General features: G+C 40.5%; 1 protein-coding gene across 5 annotated transcripts in view; it reads left to right on the plus strand.

Annotated features, from left to right (window-relative positions):
• The window catches only part of LOC129862371 (UPF0606 protein KIAA1549-like), a 93,905-nt gene that overhangs the window by 28,083 nt on the left and 47,362 nt on the right, over positions 1–18,460 (plus strand). The window contains exon 1 of one of the 5 annotated variants that reach the window (XM_055933937.1): positions 7,753–8,564. The exons of the other annotated variants lie outside the window; for them this stretch is intronic. Coding sequence (XP_055789912.1) covers positions 8,498–8,564 — 67 coding nt within the window. The 5' untranslated portion in view covers positions 7,753–8,497. Of the gene's footprint in view, positions 1–7,752; positions 8,565–18,460 lie in introns of those variants that run through there. 5 annotated transcript variants of the gene reach the window in all.

The following is an 18,460-nucleotide window of genomic DNA, read 5'->3' on the forward strand; positions in this document are numbered from 1 at the left end:
ATTACACAATACTCCTGCAATGGAAAGGTCTTGTTCTCTGGAGAAAATCTCTGGAGAACAATTTGGTTGTTTAATAACTCCTCTACATCCCTATTTTTCTTCCTCATCTATCCCTATTTCTGCATCTCTCTTCCTTTCTCCTGGTCTCCATCTCAAAAAGACTCCCCTCTAGGGCTGGGAATTGCCAGGGACCTCATGATATGATATCACGATACTTAGGTCCCGATACGATATGTATAGCGATTCTCACAATTCTATATTTATTGTGATTGCATGCTGCAATTTTATTTCAATTTGATGTTCCAAACATATTGCTCACCATATGTATGTTGCAGAGAGATGAGAGAGCATGAGAAAATTAGTTTTGATCAGTCATGGAAATAAAAAGTGCTGAAAACACATTAGCTCACTATTTAAAAAGAAGATGGAGAACAAACTATAGGATGAAAAAAATACCAGAGTTTTGGTGCAGGTACAGCCGACTAACGTAACGTAGTAAAATATATATTTTTACAAATAGATACTTTTAGTCAAAGTATCAATATAATATTGCGATTTGTAGATGTATCGATTCCCCCCATTACTTCTCCCCTTCCCCTCTCTCTTGTCTTATCTTAAAATCGATACCCTGAGGATAAAACACCAGGGCACCATGAACATTTTGATGGAGTGCAGACATGACCTCAGTCAAGTCTACACTCGTGCTCCATCTGGATGGGCAGCCCAGATGAGAGCACTTGGCTGGACATTATGAAATCTACTCTGTAACTGCTAAGCTGTGTGGGCATCTGTCTCGAACCCTAGCTAGCTGTCCTATTCAGTGATGTAATCCACCATTGCTAGTTAAACTAATTGTCATTGATAGTGTTTCATTGTAGATGTTCTACTGCCAGAGGTGTGCTGTATGGATAGAAAAGTCCTTTGTTCTTGTTCAAGACATCACTTATTTTCATTCCTCTTTTGTTGCTTATGTAAGTGACTTGATACAACACTGTCAGAACATTTTGTTCTGTTAATTATTTTTCTTAACGTAGACTAACTTGTTCACGTTCTTAGCTCCTCTAGAAAAGGCTTCTAATTTTGACCTTGTCATGGGGACTCGAATCTTACGTAGGATTTTAGTTTTATCGTTACTTCCATAATTTAAGCAAATGTGAGCAGTGAACATGTGGGAAAGCAATCGATCAACAATAACGACGATCCTATAACATGAAACCATTGACTTTTAGTGGGGGGTCTGCTCAGTGCTCGGCTGTTTCTCTCTTGGATCTAGATCTGATGAAAACAATTGAATCTTTACCATCTTAAAAGCTTCCCAGATAAAGCGAACACCAACACAGATTGTTCGATTGCACTTGGGGTTCGCAGCCGACTGCCAGGCTCAGAAGAAGCAGTCACATGAGGGGCTTTGCTCAGAACAGAACCATATGTGGGCTTGTTGTTGCATTAATACCAAAAGACCTCTTTCTTTGCCCACCTCTCCCTTTTTTCAAATTGCACAACCATTCAATGACTTTTTTACTGTAAGGAGCCTGGCAAAAATAAAGTCAATTATATCATTAGTATTGGTATCTCAGTTTTCCCTAGAGCTCATATAGGTCAGGACCTAGGGCTGTCTGTGTGTGTTTCCCAGCAGCTAATTTAGACTAAGAACTAGACCTGTCAGTGTGCGTTTCCCAGCTGCTTGGCTGAAACATCATTTTTTATCCAATTCTGATAATGGAAGGTTGGTGGGTTCTTAAAAAGTTCTCCATATGTTAGTACTGGACTGTTCAGTTGGACTCAGTGGGTTTCTGCGTCTGCTCGAAGCTGTTTGTGTGCGTGCGTTTGTTTATTTTGTGAGTTTTATCATCGACTCAAACCCAGACAGACTGCTTGCTTTTGGCTCTCTGCTTACAATGTTCCTATCTGAAAATAAGGATACTTCTGTTAGCACCAGTCAAATCAGTCTAGACACTGTGTGATAAAATTACCCTATTTGTCTTGTCTAAAAACATGCATTTTCCTCTATCTGGGTACTCTAACTAGGCTGTAAATTACCATACAAGCTTTCAGACTCCAAAGCAATCTACACAATGTTCTCAGCTTAAGGGAAGCCTGTGAAAGACAATTTAGAGTTGTGAATGCAATGATAGGCAGGTTGTTCCAAGAAATGTGTGCCTTTTGTGTCCCTTTTGATATCTTAAGTAGAAATTGTGCACAAATATTGCATTTTAAAAGGCTTTTATATTCAAAGAAGTTCCCTTTTAATATAGTTTAAAAAATGTATATGAATAAAGACTTGCTAAAGTGCATTTTGACATGTCCCTCTGTGCATCCTCTGTGACTTCTAGGATGATTTTAACCAACTTAATCCCAACATTTATCCAAGTTTTCAAGATCATTGTAAAGCCATATGTCCCATCACTCTGGCCTCTAGGTCACCAGACTCGCTTGTTAGGGCGCACACCTGTCACCAGTGTTACGTGCATAATGACACTCACCTGGACTCCATCACCTCCTTGATTACCTGCCCTTTATGTCGCTCTCTTTGGTTTCTTCCCCAGTTGTCATTGTAGCTGTTTCATGTAATTTCTGAAGTTAATATTTATTTCAAGTGATTCGTTTTAAGGAGAGAAAAAAAATGTTACGTGAACTGAACTCTCATTTTAATATGGTGAAACTGGTCCTTAAAAAAGAAGAAAAAAAGAAACATTGAACATCTAATAGTCAAATCATAGTATAAAAGAAGGTGAGCTGGTTCTGCTCCTTTAGGGACATTTTCTGGTGTTTTGTGGTGGAAAACTGAGCTGGTTAAACGTCAACTCTGTTACCAATAGATAAACAGGCTCAATGTTTTAACAATAAAATATAAAAATGAAGCTTACATTAATTTGTTCCTCCCTGTTGCATATTACAAGCTTCCATTCCCCCTGGGATTTATGGATGATTTTAAAGGCCCAGTGCAGTCAAAACGTTTTTTTCCCCCTGGGATTTATGGATGATTTTAAAGGCCCAGTGCAGTCAAAACGTTTTTTTCCCCCTGGGATTTATGGATGATTTTAAAGGCCCCGTGCAGTCAAAAAGTTTTTTTCCCCCTGGGATTTATGGATGATTTTAAAGGCCCAGTGCAGTCAAAACGTTTTTTTCCCCTTGTGCTTTATATACATTTTCACACACGGCTGTGCACAGACCTATTGGGGGGCATGTGCTCAAACAAAAAAAATGGCACGACCCAAATTTTTCCCCCACAACCGCGGGTCAGTGACTCGTTGAGCAATTATTGCAAGAGGGGAGGGGAAAGCAGAACATTCTGATGAGTGAAGTATTTTTCAAAACTATTTTGAACTGGGGGAATGCTGCACTTATTAACAATGACCAACACAATTCTAGTCAAAATAGAAGATTGTAAGAAACACTGTAACCTACCATTACATTATCCAACCCAACTCCATTTGTTGCCACTATCATATATCCGTGGTTTTGAAACTTTTTTTTACCCATGACCCCCAAAAGGGAGTGGTACAGAAGTTGAGACTATTGAGCTCAGGTGCATCCTGTTTCCCTTGATCATCCTAGATGTTTCTATAACTTGATTGGAGTCCACCTGTGGTCAATTAAATTGATTCGACATGAGTTGGAAACGCATACATCTGTCTGTATAAAGGTCCCACAGTTGACAGTGCATGTCAGAACAAAAACCAAGCCATGAGGTGGAAGGAATTGTCTGTAGAGCGCAGCAACAGGATTGTGTCAATGCACAGATCTGGGGAAGGGTACCAAAATAATTCTGCAGCATTGAAGGTCCCCAAGAATGCAGTGGCCTCATCATTCTTAAATGGAAGATGTTTGGAACCACCAAGACTCTTCCTAGAGCTGACCGCCCGGCCAAACTGAGCAATCAGGGGAGAAGCGCCTTGGTCAGGACGGTGACCAAGAATCTGATGGTCACTCTTACAGAGCTCTAGAGTCTATCTGGAGATGGGAGAACCTCCCAGAAGGACAATGATCTCTGCAGCACTCCACCAATCAGGACTTTATGGTAGATTGGCCAGACAGAAGCCACTCCTCGGTAAAATGCACGGCAGCCTGCTTGGACTCTCAGACCATGAGAAACAAGATTCTCTGGTCTGATGAAACCAAAATTAAACTCTGACCTGAAAGCGTCATGTCCGGAGTAGAGGTCGACCGATTATGATTTTTCAACACTGATACTGATTTATTGAGGACCTAAAACAGCTGATACCGATTCATCGGTCGATATGTATTTGTAATAATGACATTTACAACAATACTGAATAAACACTTATTTTAACTTAATATAATACATACATAAAATCTATTTAGTCTCAAATAAATAATGAAACATGTTCAATTTGGTTGAAATAATGCAAAAACACAGTGTTGGAGAAGAAAGTAAAAGTGCAATATGTGCCATGTAAAAAAGCTAACGTTTAAGTTCCTTGCTCAGAACATGAGAAAATATGAAAGCTGGTGGTTCAATATTCCCACTTCTTCAATATTCCCAGTTAAGAAGTTTTATGTTGTAGTTATTATAGGAATTATGGGACTATTTCTCTCTATACCATTTGTATTTCATTATACCTTTGATTATTGAATGTTCTTATAGGAACTATAGTATTGCCAGCCTAATCTCAGGAGTTGATAGGCTTGAAGTCAAAAACAACGCTGTGCTTCAAGCGTCGCAAAGAGCTGCTGGCAAACGCAGGAAAGTGCTGTTTGAATGAATGCTGCTGCCTACCACCGCTCAGTCAGACTTCTATCAAATCATAGATGTAATTATAATATAATAAACACACAGAAATACAAGCCTTAGGTCATTAATAAAATAAAATAAACAATTGGATACCATGAAATTGGGGAGAAAAAGAGGGTAAAATACATTTTTTTAAATATTTTCAAAAGGCACCGAATTGGTGTAATGACCCTTTATGACACACTTTGAGGTATCGTCCTTTGGGTTCCAGAACTGAGACGTTTTTTAATATTTTCCTTCCAATGGCAGAATATTTCATCAAACAAACACTTATTTTCTGGCCATAGCTTTCTCCATCTAGCCTAAAGCAGTGGGCAACTGGGAATTGGGTAGAGAGAAATGGGATGGGTTGTGATTGAATCATAGAATCAAAGACATCAGAGATGTTCTTTCTGCGGACAGGCCTTATCAGGATAGCTCTGTTTCAGTGCTGGGATCGGTAGGATGTGTGGGAGGGATAAATTACATTTTCGCTCGCTTCAATGATTCATATTGCGTTGTCAAGTCACTCCGGTTCACACTGACCGTGGCATGTGCAGAAAGTGGCCCATCACAACTTTTTCCAATTGATCTGTTGATAGCGCCTGCTATCCTAAGTGGCACAGCGGTTTAAGGGACTGTATCTCCGTGCTAGAGGCGTCATTAGACACCCTGGTTTGATTCCAGGCTGTATCACAACCAGCTGTGATTGGGAGATGTTATATCTTTTTTTTTAACTGCACTAGAAAGGATTATCAACACATACTGAGCAGCTCACGTTATAGACAGAAGCATGCTCCATGGCAGACCAATCCAAATTCATCTTCTGGCATGTCCAGCTCAACCATTATCTCACCCAATCATGACTAGCGGGAAGGTTCCTCCGTTTTTCTGTGGCTAAAACACTAATTGTAATTTAACAATTATTTGTATTTACAGTTGGAATACAAGTTTGTTATTAAACCACATGAAAGTTCACATGTTCCAGAAGGCATTTCTGCAATCTTTTTTATACAAAATATAAGGCGTTAAAATGCCTCCTTTGAAGTAGTGATGTGCTACATAAGCCTAGCTTCCTGAAGCGGGTTGTGTGTGTGCAAAATGTAGTGTGACACAAATTGCAGTCTGTAGCCTAGCCTAAAACATTTTATCATGTCTTTCTGCTTTATCAAGTCAGGCCGTTCTGCCAAAGTTTTTACATTTCCCCTAAAAATAAACATCCTGATCTCATGGAGATTAAATGGGTACACAGAGTTGATCTTTGTTTCCATCCTCGAATCACTGCTCTCTACTGTAGCGCAGTGCCCTCGCATTGGAAAGTTAATGTAGCCTTCGGTCTTTATATCCAATCTTTTAGGTCAGGAAGAGGTAAACCACAGGGCTTATGATCACTGACCAACACATTTCCTGTAAAAATATTGTAGTTGGAAATTATTAAATTCTGATTATACTGCTTGCATCAGTTACCTGATTTGGAATGGAGTTCCATGTAGTCATGGCTCTATTTGGTACAGTGCGTCTCCCATAGTCTGTTCTGGACTTTGCATGGTTATCCGAGCTGTGTGCTAGTAGTTTAAATAGACAGCTCGGTGCATTCAGCTTGTCAACACTTATTACAAAAACAAGTAGTGATGAAGTCAATCTCTCCTCCACTTTGAGTAATGAGAGATTGACATGCGTATTATTAATGTTAGCTCACCGTGTACATTTAAGGGCCAGCTGTGCTGCCCTGTTCTGAGCCAATTGTAATTTTCCCAAGTCCCTCTGTGGCCCCTGACCACACGACTGAACGGTAGTCCAGGGGTGACAACTAGGGCCTGCCTTGTTGATTGTAGGACCTGCCTTGTAGGACCTCCCTTGTGATTGTAGGACCTGCCTTGTTGATAGTGTTGTTAAGAAAGTAGAGCAGCGCTTTATTATGGACAGACTTCTCACCATCTTAGCTACAGTTGTATGTTTTGACCATGACAGTTTACAGTCCAAGGTTACCCGAAGCAGTTTAGTCACCTCAACTTGCTCAATTGCCACATTATTCATTACAAGATTTAGTTGAGGTTTAGGGTTTAGTGAATGATTTGTCCCAAATACAATGCTTTTAGTATTTGAAAACGAACCAACTGCAGCACTTTGTTAAGTGTTGCAGTCATTTCAGTCGCTGTAGTAGCTGACGTGTATAGTGTTTACTCAAAGCCAGTGGAATGTCGTTAGTAAAGATTGAAAAAAGTAAGAGGCCTAGACAACTGCCCTGGGGAATTCCTGTTTCTACTTGATCTACATGTTGGAGAGGCTTCTGTTATCTCTACTGTGTTATGTTAGACAGTCAACTCTTTATCCACAATATAGCAGGGGGTGTAAAGCCATAACACATACGTTTTTCCAGCAACAGACTATGATCAATAATGTCAAAATAAGTCTAACAAAACAACCCACACAATCTTTTTATCATCAATTTCTCTCAGCCAATCATCAGTAATTTGTGTAAGTGCTGTGCTTGTTGAATGCCCTTCCCTATAAGCGTGCTGAAAGTCAGTTGTCAATTTTGTTTACTGTAAAATAGCATTGTATCTGCTCAAAGTGGAGATTATAACAGAACATGGCCAAGATGTTCAAATGTTCATAGATGACCAGCAGGGTCAAATAATAATAATCACAGTGGTTGTCGAGGGTACAACAGGTCAGCACCTCAGGAGTAAATGTCAGTTGGCTTTTCATAGCCGATCATTCAGAGTATCTCTACTGCTGCTGCTGTCTCTAGAGAGTTGAAAACAGCAGGTAGCACGTCCGGTGAACAGGTCAGGGTTCCATAGCCGCAGGCAGAACAGTTGAAACTGGAGCAGCAGCACGGCCAGGTGGACTGGGGACAGCAAGGAGTCATCAGGCCAGGTAGTCCTTGGCATGGTCCTAGGGCTCAGGTCCTCCGAGAAAGAGAGAGAATTAGAGAGAGCATACTTAAATTAACACAGGACACCGGGTAAGACAGGAGAAATACTCCAGATCTAACAGACTGATCCTAGCCCCTCGACACATAAATTACTGCAGCATAAATACTGGAGGCTGAGACAGGAAGGGTCGGGAGACACCGTGGCCCCATCCGATGATACCCCCGGACAGGACCAAACAGGCAGGATATAACCCCACCCACTTTGTGAAAGCACAGCCCCCACACCACTAGAGGGATATCTTCAACCACCAACTTACCATCCTGATACAAGGCCGAGTATAGCCCACAAAGATCTCCGCCACGGCACAACCCAAGGGGGGGCGCCAACCCAGACAGGAAGATCACATCAGTGACTCAACCCACTCAAGTGACGCACCCCTCCTAGGGATGGCATGGAAGAGCACCAGTAAGCCAGTGACTCAGCCCCTGTAATAGGGTTAGAGGCAGAGAATCCAAGTGGAGAGAGGGGAACCGGCCAGGCTGAGACAGCAAGGGCAGTTCGTTGCTCCAATGGCTTTCCTTTCACCTTCATACTTCAAGCCTGTCCTATGGCATGCTCCTCTTGCCAGCTCAGCACTTGACATTTGTGTTGCGATTATGTAATATTTCATGTGGTCACTCCAAGGGGGCATCCGTGTGCCTGTTCCATGCCAGTTACAGGAAGTGCACGCATGCACGCCAATATGCAGACAGAAAATTCACTTGTTTTTCACAAAATGAATTAGAACGTTGTGGATACATTTTAGAATGACACAATTTCCTGTATACAGCTGTTTAAAGACCTGCATCACAATACTGAGAGCTTTGCCGTTTGTAAAAGGATGTATTTGGGTGTTTTTTGGAGTCTTATTTTCATGAATGAGGCTCAGGAAGTCAGTCGGTGCTGGGGTAAGTTTTTCAAAACCAAGTGAAATTGCAAGAAAATATGTTTTTGGACCCTTATATGACATGCCATTTACATCAGAAATACAGATTAGGTTCCTAAATAGTGAAACTCTTCTTTAATGTGTAGTGACCTTTAAGATAGTGACATGATTTAAAGATGTGTCAGTAATAGCAGGAGGTTGGTGGCACCTTATGTGGAGGATGAGCTCGTGGTAATGGCTGGAGCGGAATCAGTGTAATGGTATCAAATACATCAAACACATGGTTTCCACATGTTTGATGCCATTCCATTCTCTCTGTTCCAGCCATTATTATGAGCCGTCTTCCTCTCAGCAGCCTCCACTGCATCCTAGCATAGTTGATTTTCCTAATTGCAACAGTAAATACATTTATCCTGCACCGCACAGGGGTGATGCGGTGATGGTTTGGTGTTCCATAAACTCCAAGTAGCCTCTGACCTTCATTTCTGTACCTGTTGTAGAGACCAGTGGACCTCAAATGTTTTCTGGATAGCTGCTCATTAATGTCCCCAAACACAGAGCCAAGAATGAATCAGCTCAGCAATGGTCCAAATAGTGATTGACAAAGTTCAGAGGTAGCCTTCATGTTTAGCTTTATGGTAGACTACTACTTCCATAAGACCTGCAACACAGTGAGCAATGTGCCTTTTTACAGTAGTTACTCACCTCCACTGAACTTGTCCCTGAGAGCTAGGCTCAGTCATCCAGCAGGGACCCTGAGGCCAGGCAGAGTAGTGCTGAATCATCTGCTTGCCTTTTGGGGTCCCTCTGAGCCTAGTAGCACAATGTCCTCATAGGATTACTAGATCTTCCTTCCCAGCGTCCATCAGCCAGCCACCCAGCCTCTTTCTCTCTTTTGTCTTATTAATGGTCAGGAGAAGGAGGGTGGGGGAGTGTTACCCAGCTACTGGGGTTCAAACGCTTGGCACGCTGTGACGCCATGTTGCGGTTTGCTAGCTGGTGTACACTGGAATATGCAGGCACTGGCAGTAGAGACTCATTTTCAGGAGGCTCAAGAAAAAGGAACATGTTGGCCTGATTAAGGTGCCCTATGATAGCATTTAGAATGTTTTCCTCTTAGGTGCAGCCAGCCGCTGTCTAGATCTAACATAGTGACTGAATGGGAGCACTGAAGGAAAGCAGATGAGCTTTCCCAAAATAACCACTTGATTGAGTTCAAGTTAATCTCCACAAACAAGGTTCAAATGCATCATAGCCAGTCTAGATGTCTGAGCAGCTGTGGTTATTCAGCTAGATCACTCAGTGGTTCTCGTAGTTTGGCCTGTATGATGGTGTGTGTTGAAGCGTTTTCTTGTACAGTGCCTTCGGAAAGTGATGCTTGGCATTCAGGCCAAAGAGTTCAATGTTGTTTTCATCAGATCAGAGAATCTTGTTTCTCATGGTCTGAGAATCTTTAGCTGCCTTTTGGAAAACTCCAAGCAGACCGTCATGTGTCTTTTTACTGAGGAGTGGCATCCATCTAGCCACTACCATAAAGGCCTGATTGGTGGAGTGCTGCAGAGATGGTTGTTCTTCTTCTCCCATCTCTACAGAGGAACTCTTAGAGGTCTGTCAGAGTGACCATTGTCTTCTTGGCCACCTCCCTAACCAAGGCCCTTCTGCCCTGATTGCTCAGTTTGGCCGGGCGGCCAGCTCTAGGAAGTGTCTTAATGGTTCTAAACTTCTTCCATTTAAGAATGATGGAGGCCTCTGTGTTCTTGGGGACCTTCACAGGTGGACTCCAATCAAGTTGTAGAAACATCAAGGATGAACAATGGAAACAAGAGGCTCCTGAGCTCAATTTAGAGTCTCATACAATGGCAAAGGTTCTGAATTCTTATGTAAATAAGGTATTTCTGTTTTTTTTATTTTTAATACATTTGCAAAAATGTTTAAAAACCTGTTTTCAGTTTGCCGTTATGGGGTGTTGTGTGTTGATTGCTGAGGATTCATTTTTATTTAATACATTTTAGAATAAGTCTAACAACAAAATGTCAATACTTTCCGAAGGCACTGTATATTTTCAGCTGGTACTGTGGTTGTTTGGATGTGCACAGAGAGCTCATACAGAGAGCAGACCCATGGCAGGTGGTTGCTGAGTCACTCTATGATGAGTCTGGTTGTGGCTGTGCTGCTAGCGATGCCTAGTCACGCTCTGAACAGACCTTTTTATCGAACATACATTTCTTTCTCTAAGCGTCCTTCCTCTCAAATTAAATGGTGGACAATAATTTCTCCATCTCACCTGTCAGTTCGCCTCAGTGTAAATACACCTGACACAGTATTCCTCTAGAAGGCTCATGTTGACAATCTACGTCCTACAAGATAGCATCACATTTACCATTAGGTGGTCACCTCACTCAGCTGTCTGATCTGCCTAGTGGTCTGTGGTGGTTAATTTCTTTAGTATCAAATGAGGAGAGACAAACTATCACACAAGTCAGAGTTATACTTCAACTAAATCTTTATTCACTTATTAATAAGGGAGCAGGTCAACACAACGCACACATATAAAGTTAATCGATTGAGTGGTCTACGATAATGATGGCTGGTCAACGATTCACGCTCCGATGATTCGTTGAGAGCCCCGAGACAAAAGTACAAAGGTATTTTATAGCCAAGATACACCCCTTTCAACCTACATGACGAACAACATATGTATAGAATGGGTCACAAGGTTAAGATCTGTATGAAAGATACCTATAATTCATAGCAGACAGTATCTGCTGTGTCAACAGTTCTCATTGTGTAGAGAGAGACCAGTGCCTTGCCCCCCAACTCCATACTGGAGCCATGTCGCCCTGGTACGGTATAGAACAGAAACATTAACTCATGCTCTGGAATGCTCTTTAGGTTTCATCACCCAGAAGATGTCGTAAATCTCCTGTCAGTGTTATCTCCCAGAGGCCCATCCTCAGTAGAACACACACACACAATAGTTATAAGAATACTCTATTCTGAGACAATTGAGACATGGTTTGTGTCTGGGCTCCTGAGTGGTGCAGCGGCACTGCATCTCAGTGCTAGAGGTGTCACTACAGATCCTGGTTCGATTCCAGGCTGTATCACAACCGGCTCTAATTGGGAGTCCTATAGGGCGGCGCACAATTAGCCCAGTGTCGGGCGAGGTAGGCTGTCATTATAAATAAGAATTTGTTCTTAAATGACTTGCCTAGTTAAATAAAGGTACAATAAAAGTGTATGTGTACCACTCAGAGGGTGAATGGGCAAGACAAAATATTCAAGTTCCTTTGAACGGGGTATGGTAGGTGCCAGGTGCATTGGTTTGTGTCAAGAACTGCAATGCTGCTGGGTTTTTCACACTCAACAGTTTCTCGTGTGTACCATGAATGGTCCACCACCCAAAGGAAATCCAGTCAACATGGGCCAGCATCCATGTGGAACGCTTTCGACACCTTATAGAGGCCATGCCCCGATGAATTGAGTCTGTTCTGAGGGCAAACTCAATATTAGGAAGGTGTTCTTTATGTTTTGTACGCTCAGTGTATATTTTTGCTTTCTGGTTCTCAAAGTTCCCTGATCCAACATTACCCAGAACAACCCTTTGTTTGGACTTTAAGTGCGATGCTGATGGATTTATAGAACACATTTCAGAATATAAACTAGGCAAACTGATACAGCTCTTTGGAACCTGATTTGAAGGCTTTCTGTGAATTATTCAAAGTGTTATAGCGTGGCACTCATGGCTTCCTGGCAGCTCACACAGATCCTACTCCGGAGGCACACACACACACACACACACACACACGTCATGTGCGCACACATACGCACGCGCACACAGACAACACACGTGTATTAAACTCTGACTTGTGTAATCATGGCAGTTCCCAATTAAATCATGCATAATGCTTAAGTTATGCAAGAAGCAAATTACTTTAGAAAAAGGCCGTTGGCACTCTCTCATCTGGCAAGTGTGTCAGAAATGTACTCACTGCCTCAGCGAAGACATATTGGCCGTAACAGCACTGCAGTGCCTAACAAAACCCACCCTAAAAAATCACTAGAATTTGTAACTGTAGGTTTGTGAGGGCTTTTGTATAATAGATACAATTGCTTGTTGGTGAGGTCAAGCACCAGAACATTTTACAGTAGCTAGTTGTTCCTACTAGAGCGCTTCAGTCAGTAGCTCATTTTGGACCCTTAACTTTTACTGCCTCTGAAACCCGGATCCGGGATCCCCCCCCACCCCCCTCACACTGATTAGCATCGCTAGCATAGCGTCACATTTAAATAGTAGCATCTAAATATCATTAAATCACAAGTCCAAGACACCTAATGAAAGATACAGATCTTGTGAATCAAGTCACCATTTCAGATTTTTTAAATGTTTTACAGGGAAGACAAAATATGTAAATCTATTAGCTAACCATGTTAGCAAAAGACACCCTTTTTCTTTGTCCACCATTTTTTCTCAACACCAGTAGCTATCACCAATTCGGCTAAACTAAGATATTGATAGCCACTAACCAAGAAAAAAGCTCATCAGATGACAGTCTGATAACATATTTATGGTATAGGATAGGTTTTGTTAGAAAAATGTGCATATTTCAGGTATAAATCATAGTTTGCCATTGCAGCCAGCATCACAAATCTCACCAAAGCTCCTAGAATTACTACAGACAGCAACGTGTATTACCCATTTACTCATCATAAAACATTTCTTAAAAATACACAGCACATAGCAATGGAAAGACACAGATCTTGTGAATTCAGACAACATTTCAGCTTTTCTAAGTGTTTTACGGCGAAAACACAATAAATCGTTATATTAGCATACCACATACACAAACGTTACCCGAGCACTGATTCTAGCCAAAGAGAGCGATATCATATCATCGCCAAAATATATTAATTTTTTCACTAACCTTCTCAGAATCCTTCAGATGACACTCCTGTAACATCATATTACAACATACATATACAGTTTGTTCGAAAATGTGCATATTTAGCCATAAAAAAACGTGGTTATACAATGAAAATAGTAGCAAAACAAGCCTGGTAAAGTCGGTCGCCATCTTTGAGTGATCTAGTTTAATCAATAGCTAATCATATACTTGACTAAAAAATACAGGGTTGACAGGAATCGAAAGACAAATTAGTTCTTAATGCAATCGCTGATTTACATTTTTTAAATTATCCTTACTTTTCAATACAGGTTGCGCCAAGCGAAGCTATAGCAAACAAGATGGCGACATAAACGTTTAACATTTATCGACAGAAACACGATTTATCATCATAAATTGTTCTTACTGTGAGCTGTTCTTCCATCAGAATCTTGGACAAAGAATTCTTTCTTGGGTCTAATCTTCTTTTGGTCGAAAGATGTCCACTTGTCCGTCGAAATGCCCACTAACGTACGACCGGGAGCCCGAAATGTGCCCAGCGCGTCAAAGTGCACAACAAAGCAATGCCTCAAAATCGCACTAAACGGATATAAATTGCTATGAAACGGTTTAAATTAACTACCTTATGATGTTTTTAACTCCTATAACGAGTAGAAACATGTACGGAAAAATATAACTGGCTACACAATGCTTGGAAAAAGAGCCGTTCAGTGTCCTCCGCGCGCATGACGCATCTGGGAAAAAGTTCCTACCTACACGTGTTTTTGTTTCATAGGGGCTGTGATTGGGCAATCGACACCATTCAAATCGTCATCACGTAAAGGCATCCAGGGGAAGACGTAAGCAGTGTCCGTATCCTCATAGCAATAACAGTGGCCTTGAAACTGACTCCAGATCAGGGGCCAAATGTGTGAAATCTGACTCCATGTCAGGGAAATTGCTGTAGAATGACTTCTGTTCCACTCAGAGACAAAATTCCAACGCCTATAGAAACTAGAGACTGTTTTCTATCCAATAATAGTAATAATATGCATATTGTACGATAATGAATTTAGTAGGAAGCCGTTTAATCTGTAATGCAATTATGCGAATGAGAAAACAGCACCCCCTGTAGTCGCAAGAAGTTAAGCTAGAATGACCTGAGGTTTTTACTATGGAACATATGGTCCCCATATGTCTCAGTATCATCATCACACACAAAAGAAATTAGGCTATACCCACACACACATTGAGTTATTGTACACACTAATGGCATTATAGCACACCATGGAAAGATGTGCCCCGTCTAACCCATTTGTTACTGCTTAGGCTAAAGCTGTTCCATGGTGTTTCTGGGGATTACTTTTATGTCATTTCTGTGGTCCACTTTGTGGCTGCATCCGTTCACTGGACACGGACTGTCTCTGTGTTTCGTTATTCAAAATCCATTTTACAGCCACTTTGGCAAATGGTACTGCATTAGTTAGACTAGGCACTGTAGTGATCATAGAAGTACACAAACACAATGTCACAGCCTATAAGTGGAATTGTAATGTTGGTTGGTGTCTTTTTGCAAGTGGCCTACTTTGAGAAGGCTGGTTTTTCAGGCGATTCATAATTGATATGTTGGAATCACGTATCCATCTCAACCAAAATTCTAAGTTATAGACTTCTCTGGGATATGTGTGACGCTAACCAACAGCCAGTGAAATTGCAGGGCGCCAAATTCAAAACAGCAGAAATCTCAAAATTAAAATTCCTCAAACATACAAGTATTATACACCATTTTAAAGATAAACTTCTCGTTAATCCAGCCAAGGTGTCTGATTTCAAAAAGGATTTACGGCGAAAGCACACCTTGCGATTATGTTATCTCAGTACATAGCCACAGAAAAACACAGCCATTTTCCAGTAACAAAAAGCAGAAATAGAGATAGAATTAATCACTAACCTTTGATGATCTTCATCAGATGAAACTCATAGGATTTCATGTTACACAATACATGTATGTTTTGTTCGGTAAAGTTCATATTTATATCCAAAAATCTGAGTTTAGGCGGGACGCTACTGTCTCACTTGGCCAAAAGCCAGAGAAAATGCAGCGCGCCAAATTCAAATAAAATACTATAAAAATGTAACTTTCATTAAATCACACATGAAAGATACCAAATTAAAGCTACACGTGTTGTGAATCCAGCCAACATGTCTGATTTCAAATAGGCTTTTCGGCGAAAGCACACCAAACGATTGTTAGGTCAGTACATAACCACAGAAAAACACAGCCATTTTCCCAGCCAAAGATAGGAGTCACAAAAAGCAGAAATAGAGATAGAATTATTCACTAACCTTTGATGATCTTCATCAGATGACACTCATAGGACATCATGTTACACAATACATGTATGTTTTGTTCGATAATGTGCATATTTATATCCATAAATCTCGGTTTACATTGTCGCCATGTTCAGAAATGCCTCCAAAATATCCGGAGAAATTGCAGAGAGCCACGTCAAATAACAGAAATACTCATCTTAAACTTTGATGAAAGATACATGTTTTACATAGAATTAAAGATACACTTGTTCTTAATGCAACCGCTGTGTCAGATTTCAAAAAAACTTTACGGAAAAAGCACACCATGCAATAATCTGAGACGGCGCTCAGATATAACAAAATTTCTCCGCCATGTTGGAGTCAACAGAAATCCGAAATTACATCATAAATATTCCCTTACCTTTGATGATCTTCATCAGAATGCACTCCTAGGAGTCCTAGTTCCACAATAAATCGTTGTTTTGTTCGATAATGTCCATTACTTATCTCGAAGTAGCTAGTACGTTTAGTACACATGTCCAAACGCTCGCGCAGATGCAGGCGAACTCGGACGAAAACTTCAAAAAGTTATATTACAGGTCGAATAAACTGGTCAAACTAAGTAGAGAATCAATCTTCAGGATGTTGTTATCATATATATCCAATAACGTTCCAACCGGAGCATTCCTTTGCGTCTACAGAAATAATGTAACGCAAGGCGATATCATTTGGAATACGCATGACCAAGAACTGGCACTCTGCCAGACCACTGACTGAAACACCTCCCATCCGGTCCCACATCACAGTAGAGGCTTCATTCAACGTTCTACAGACTGTTGACATCTAGTGGAAGGCGTAGGAAGTGCAAACATATCCATATCTTACAGGGGTTTGAATAGGCGATGAGTTGAACATCGACCAGCCTCAGAATTCTCACTTCCTGTTTGGATTTTTTCTCAGGTTTTTGCCTGCCATATGAGTTCTGTTATACTCACAGACATTTTTAGAAACTTCAGAGTGTTTTCTATCCAATAGTAATAATAATATGCATATATTAGCATCTCTGGGCACGCTATTCATTCAAAAGGGAAAATGCTGCCCCCTATCATAAAGAAGTTATAGAATAGGACTAAATCAAATATGATTTTATTTATTCCTATTCTTTGACTTAGATTTTTGGTTGAGATGAAGATGTGATTCCAACATATTTTATTTATTTATTTGTAGACAAACTGGAATTAAGTGAGTGACACAGATGGAACTATCCAAGCAGAAGATACATCTCCTTAAAATGTTTATATTTGGTTGTGTTGACAACCAAAGACAATTCAATGTCACTTTTGAAATTTAATAACTAGTGTATTAACTTGTGTACAAGTTAACAAATTATATGTTGGATCAAAATCAACCAGAGCTTGAAACCCTCAGCATATTAACCTAGGCATATTTTGTTGAATTCTGCGTTTAGTCCATTTTTTGTTGAATTCAAACAATTACTGTTGATGACTTTGCAAATGCTACATAGGCCTAAATAGCATCATTGATGATTGATAATATATATTCACATTTCATTTGCTCTGTTACACCTACTTTTTGGAATGACTTCAATAGCAACAGTGAATTGATTTAGTTTACGTGGAGCTCGCGCGGTCATTCTCACGATAGCACATTGGTAATAGTCAGCGACAAATATCATAGCTAAGCAGGTCTGGGCTTGGTTTAAACCTTGGATGGGAGACCAAAGGGTAGCTGTAGATAGATCAATTATCCAGTAGGAGGTGCTGCCCAGCCTGTAGTTTTTTTTCTGATAGTGGATATAAGTTTAAAGGTACAAATTCAACATGTTTTATACACGGTTTGTCTATGTTGAAATTTGGTTACCATGATGACATAATTCTGTGGTGTAAATTTGACCCTCAAAACAACAGTTTACATTGATTAATTTTTCAAATCTAATGTGTTTTCCGCGTAGATTGCACGTCACAATACGTTGAAACAACGTTGATTGCACCAGTTTTTGCCCAGTGGGCTGCTACTCTAAAGGCTAAAGAGCCTGATAGAACGTATTTGAGACCTATCCTATTAATCAAATCAAATTGTATTTGTCACATGCGCTGAATACAACAGGTTTAGACCTTACAGTGAAATGCTTACTTACAAGCCCTTAACCAACAATGCCAGTTTTAAGAAAAATTAAAGAGCAGCAGTAAAATAACAATAGCAAGGCTATATACAGGGGGTACCGGTACAGAGTCAATGTGCGGGGGCACCAGTTAGTCGAGGTAAGGTAATATGAGGTAATATGTAATACATGTAGGTAGAGTTATTAAAGTGACTATGCATAGATAATAAACAGAGTAGCAGCAGCGTAAAATAGGGGGATGTAGGATGTAGGCGATGTCTATAATTCCATGCCGGTGTGGAACTGCCTCTGTAGCTTAACCCCTTTGAGTCACTATGCTAAATTTGTTGCCTTCATCCAGTGTCGTTTGATTTGATCATGCAATTTTGTTCAACATTTATAGCCTACTTTGTTCTTTGAAGAGTGATGGATGGCTTCCTTCTTGGTCATTTCCAAAGGTTGTTGTCAGAACTCACTAAGAAAGAAAGTTAAATAAAAAAGGTTCACCGTATAATAACAACAATAACAAATCGTCTAATGAGATCATATTTCTTTCTTTGTCAATTTGAAGAGCAGGCTATTTTCCACAGTACTCTAGGT

The sequence above is a fragment of the Salvelinus fontinalis genome, chromosome 9 (genome assembly GCF_029448725.1).
Source record: "Salvelinus fontinalis isolate EN_2023a chromosome 9, ASM2944872v1, whole genome shotgun sequence".
In the NCBI taxonomy this organism is placed as follows: domain Eukaryota; kingdom Metazoa; phylum Chordata; class Actinopteri; order Salmoniformes; family Salmonidae; genus Salvelinus; species Salvelinus fontinalis.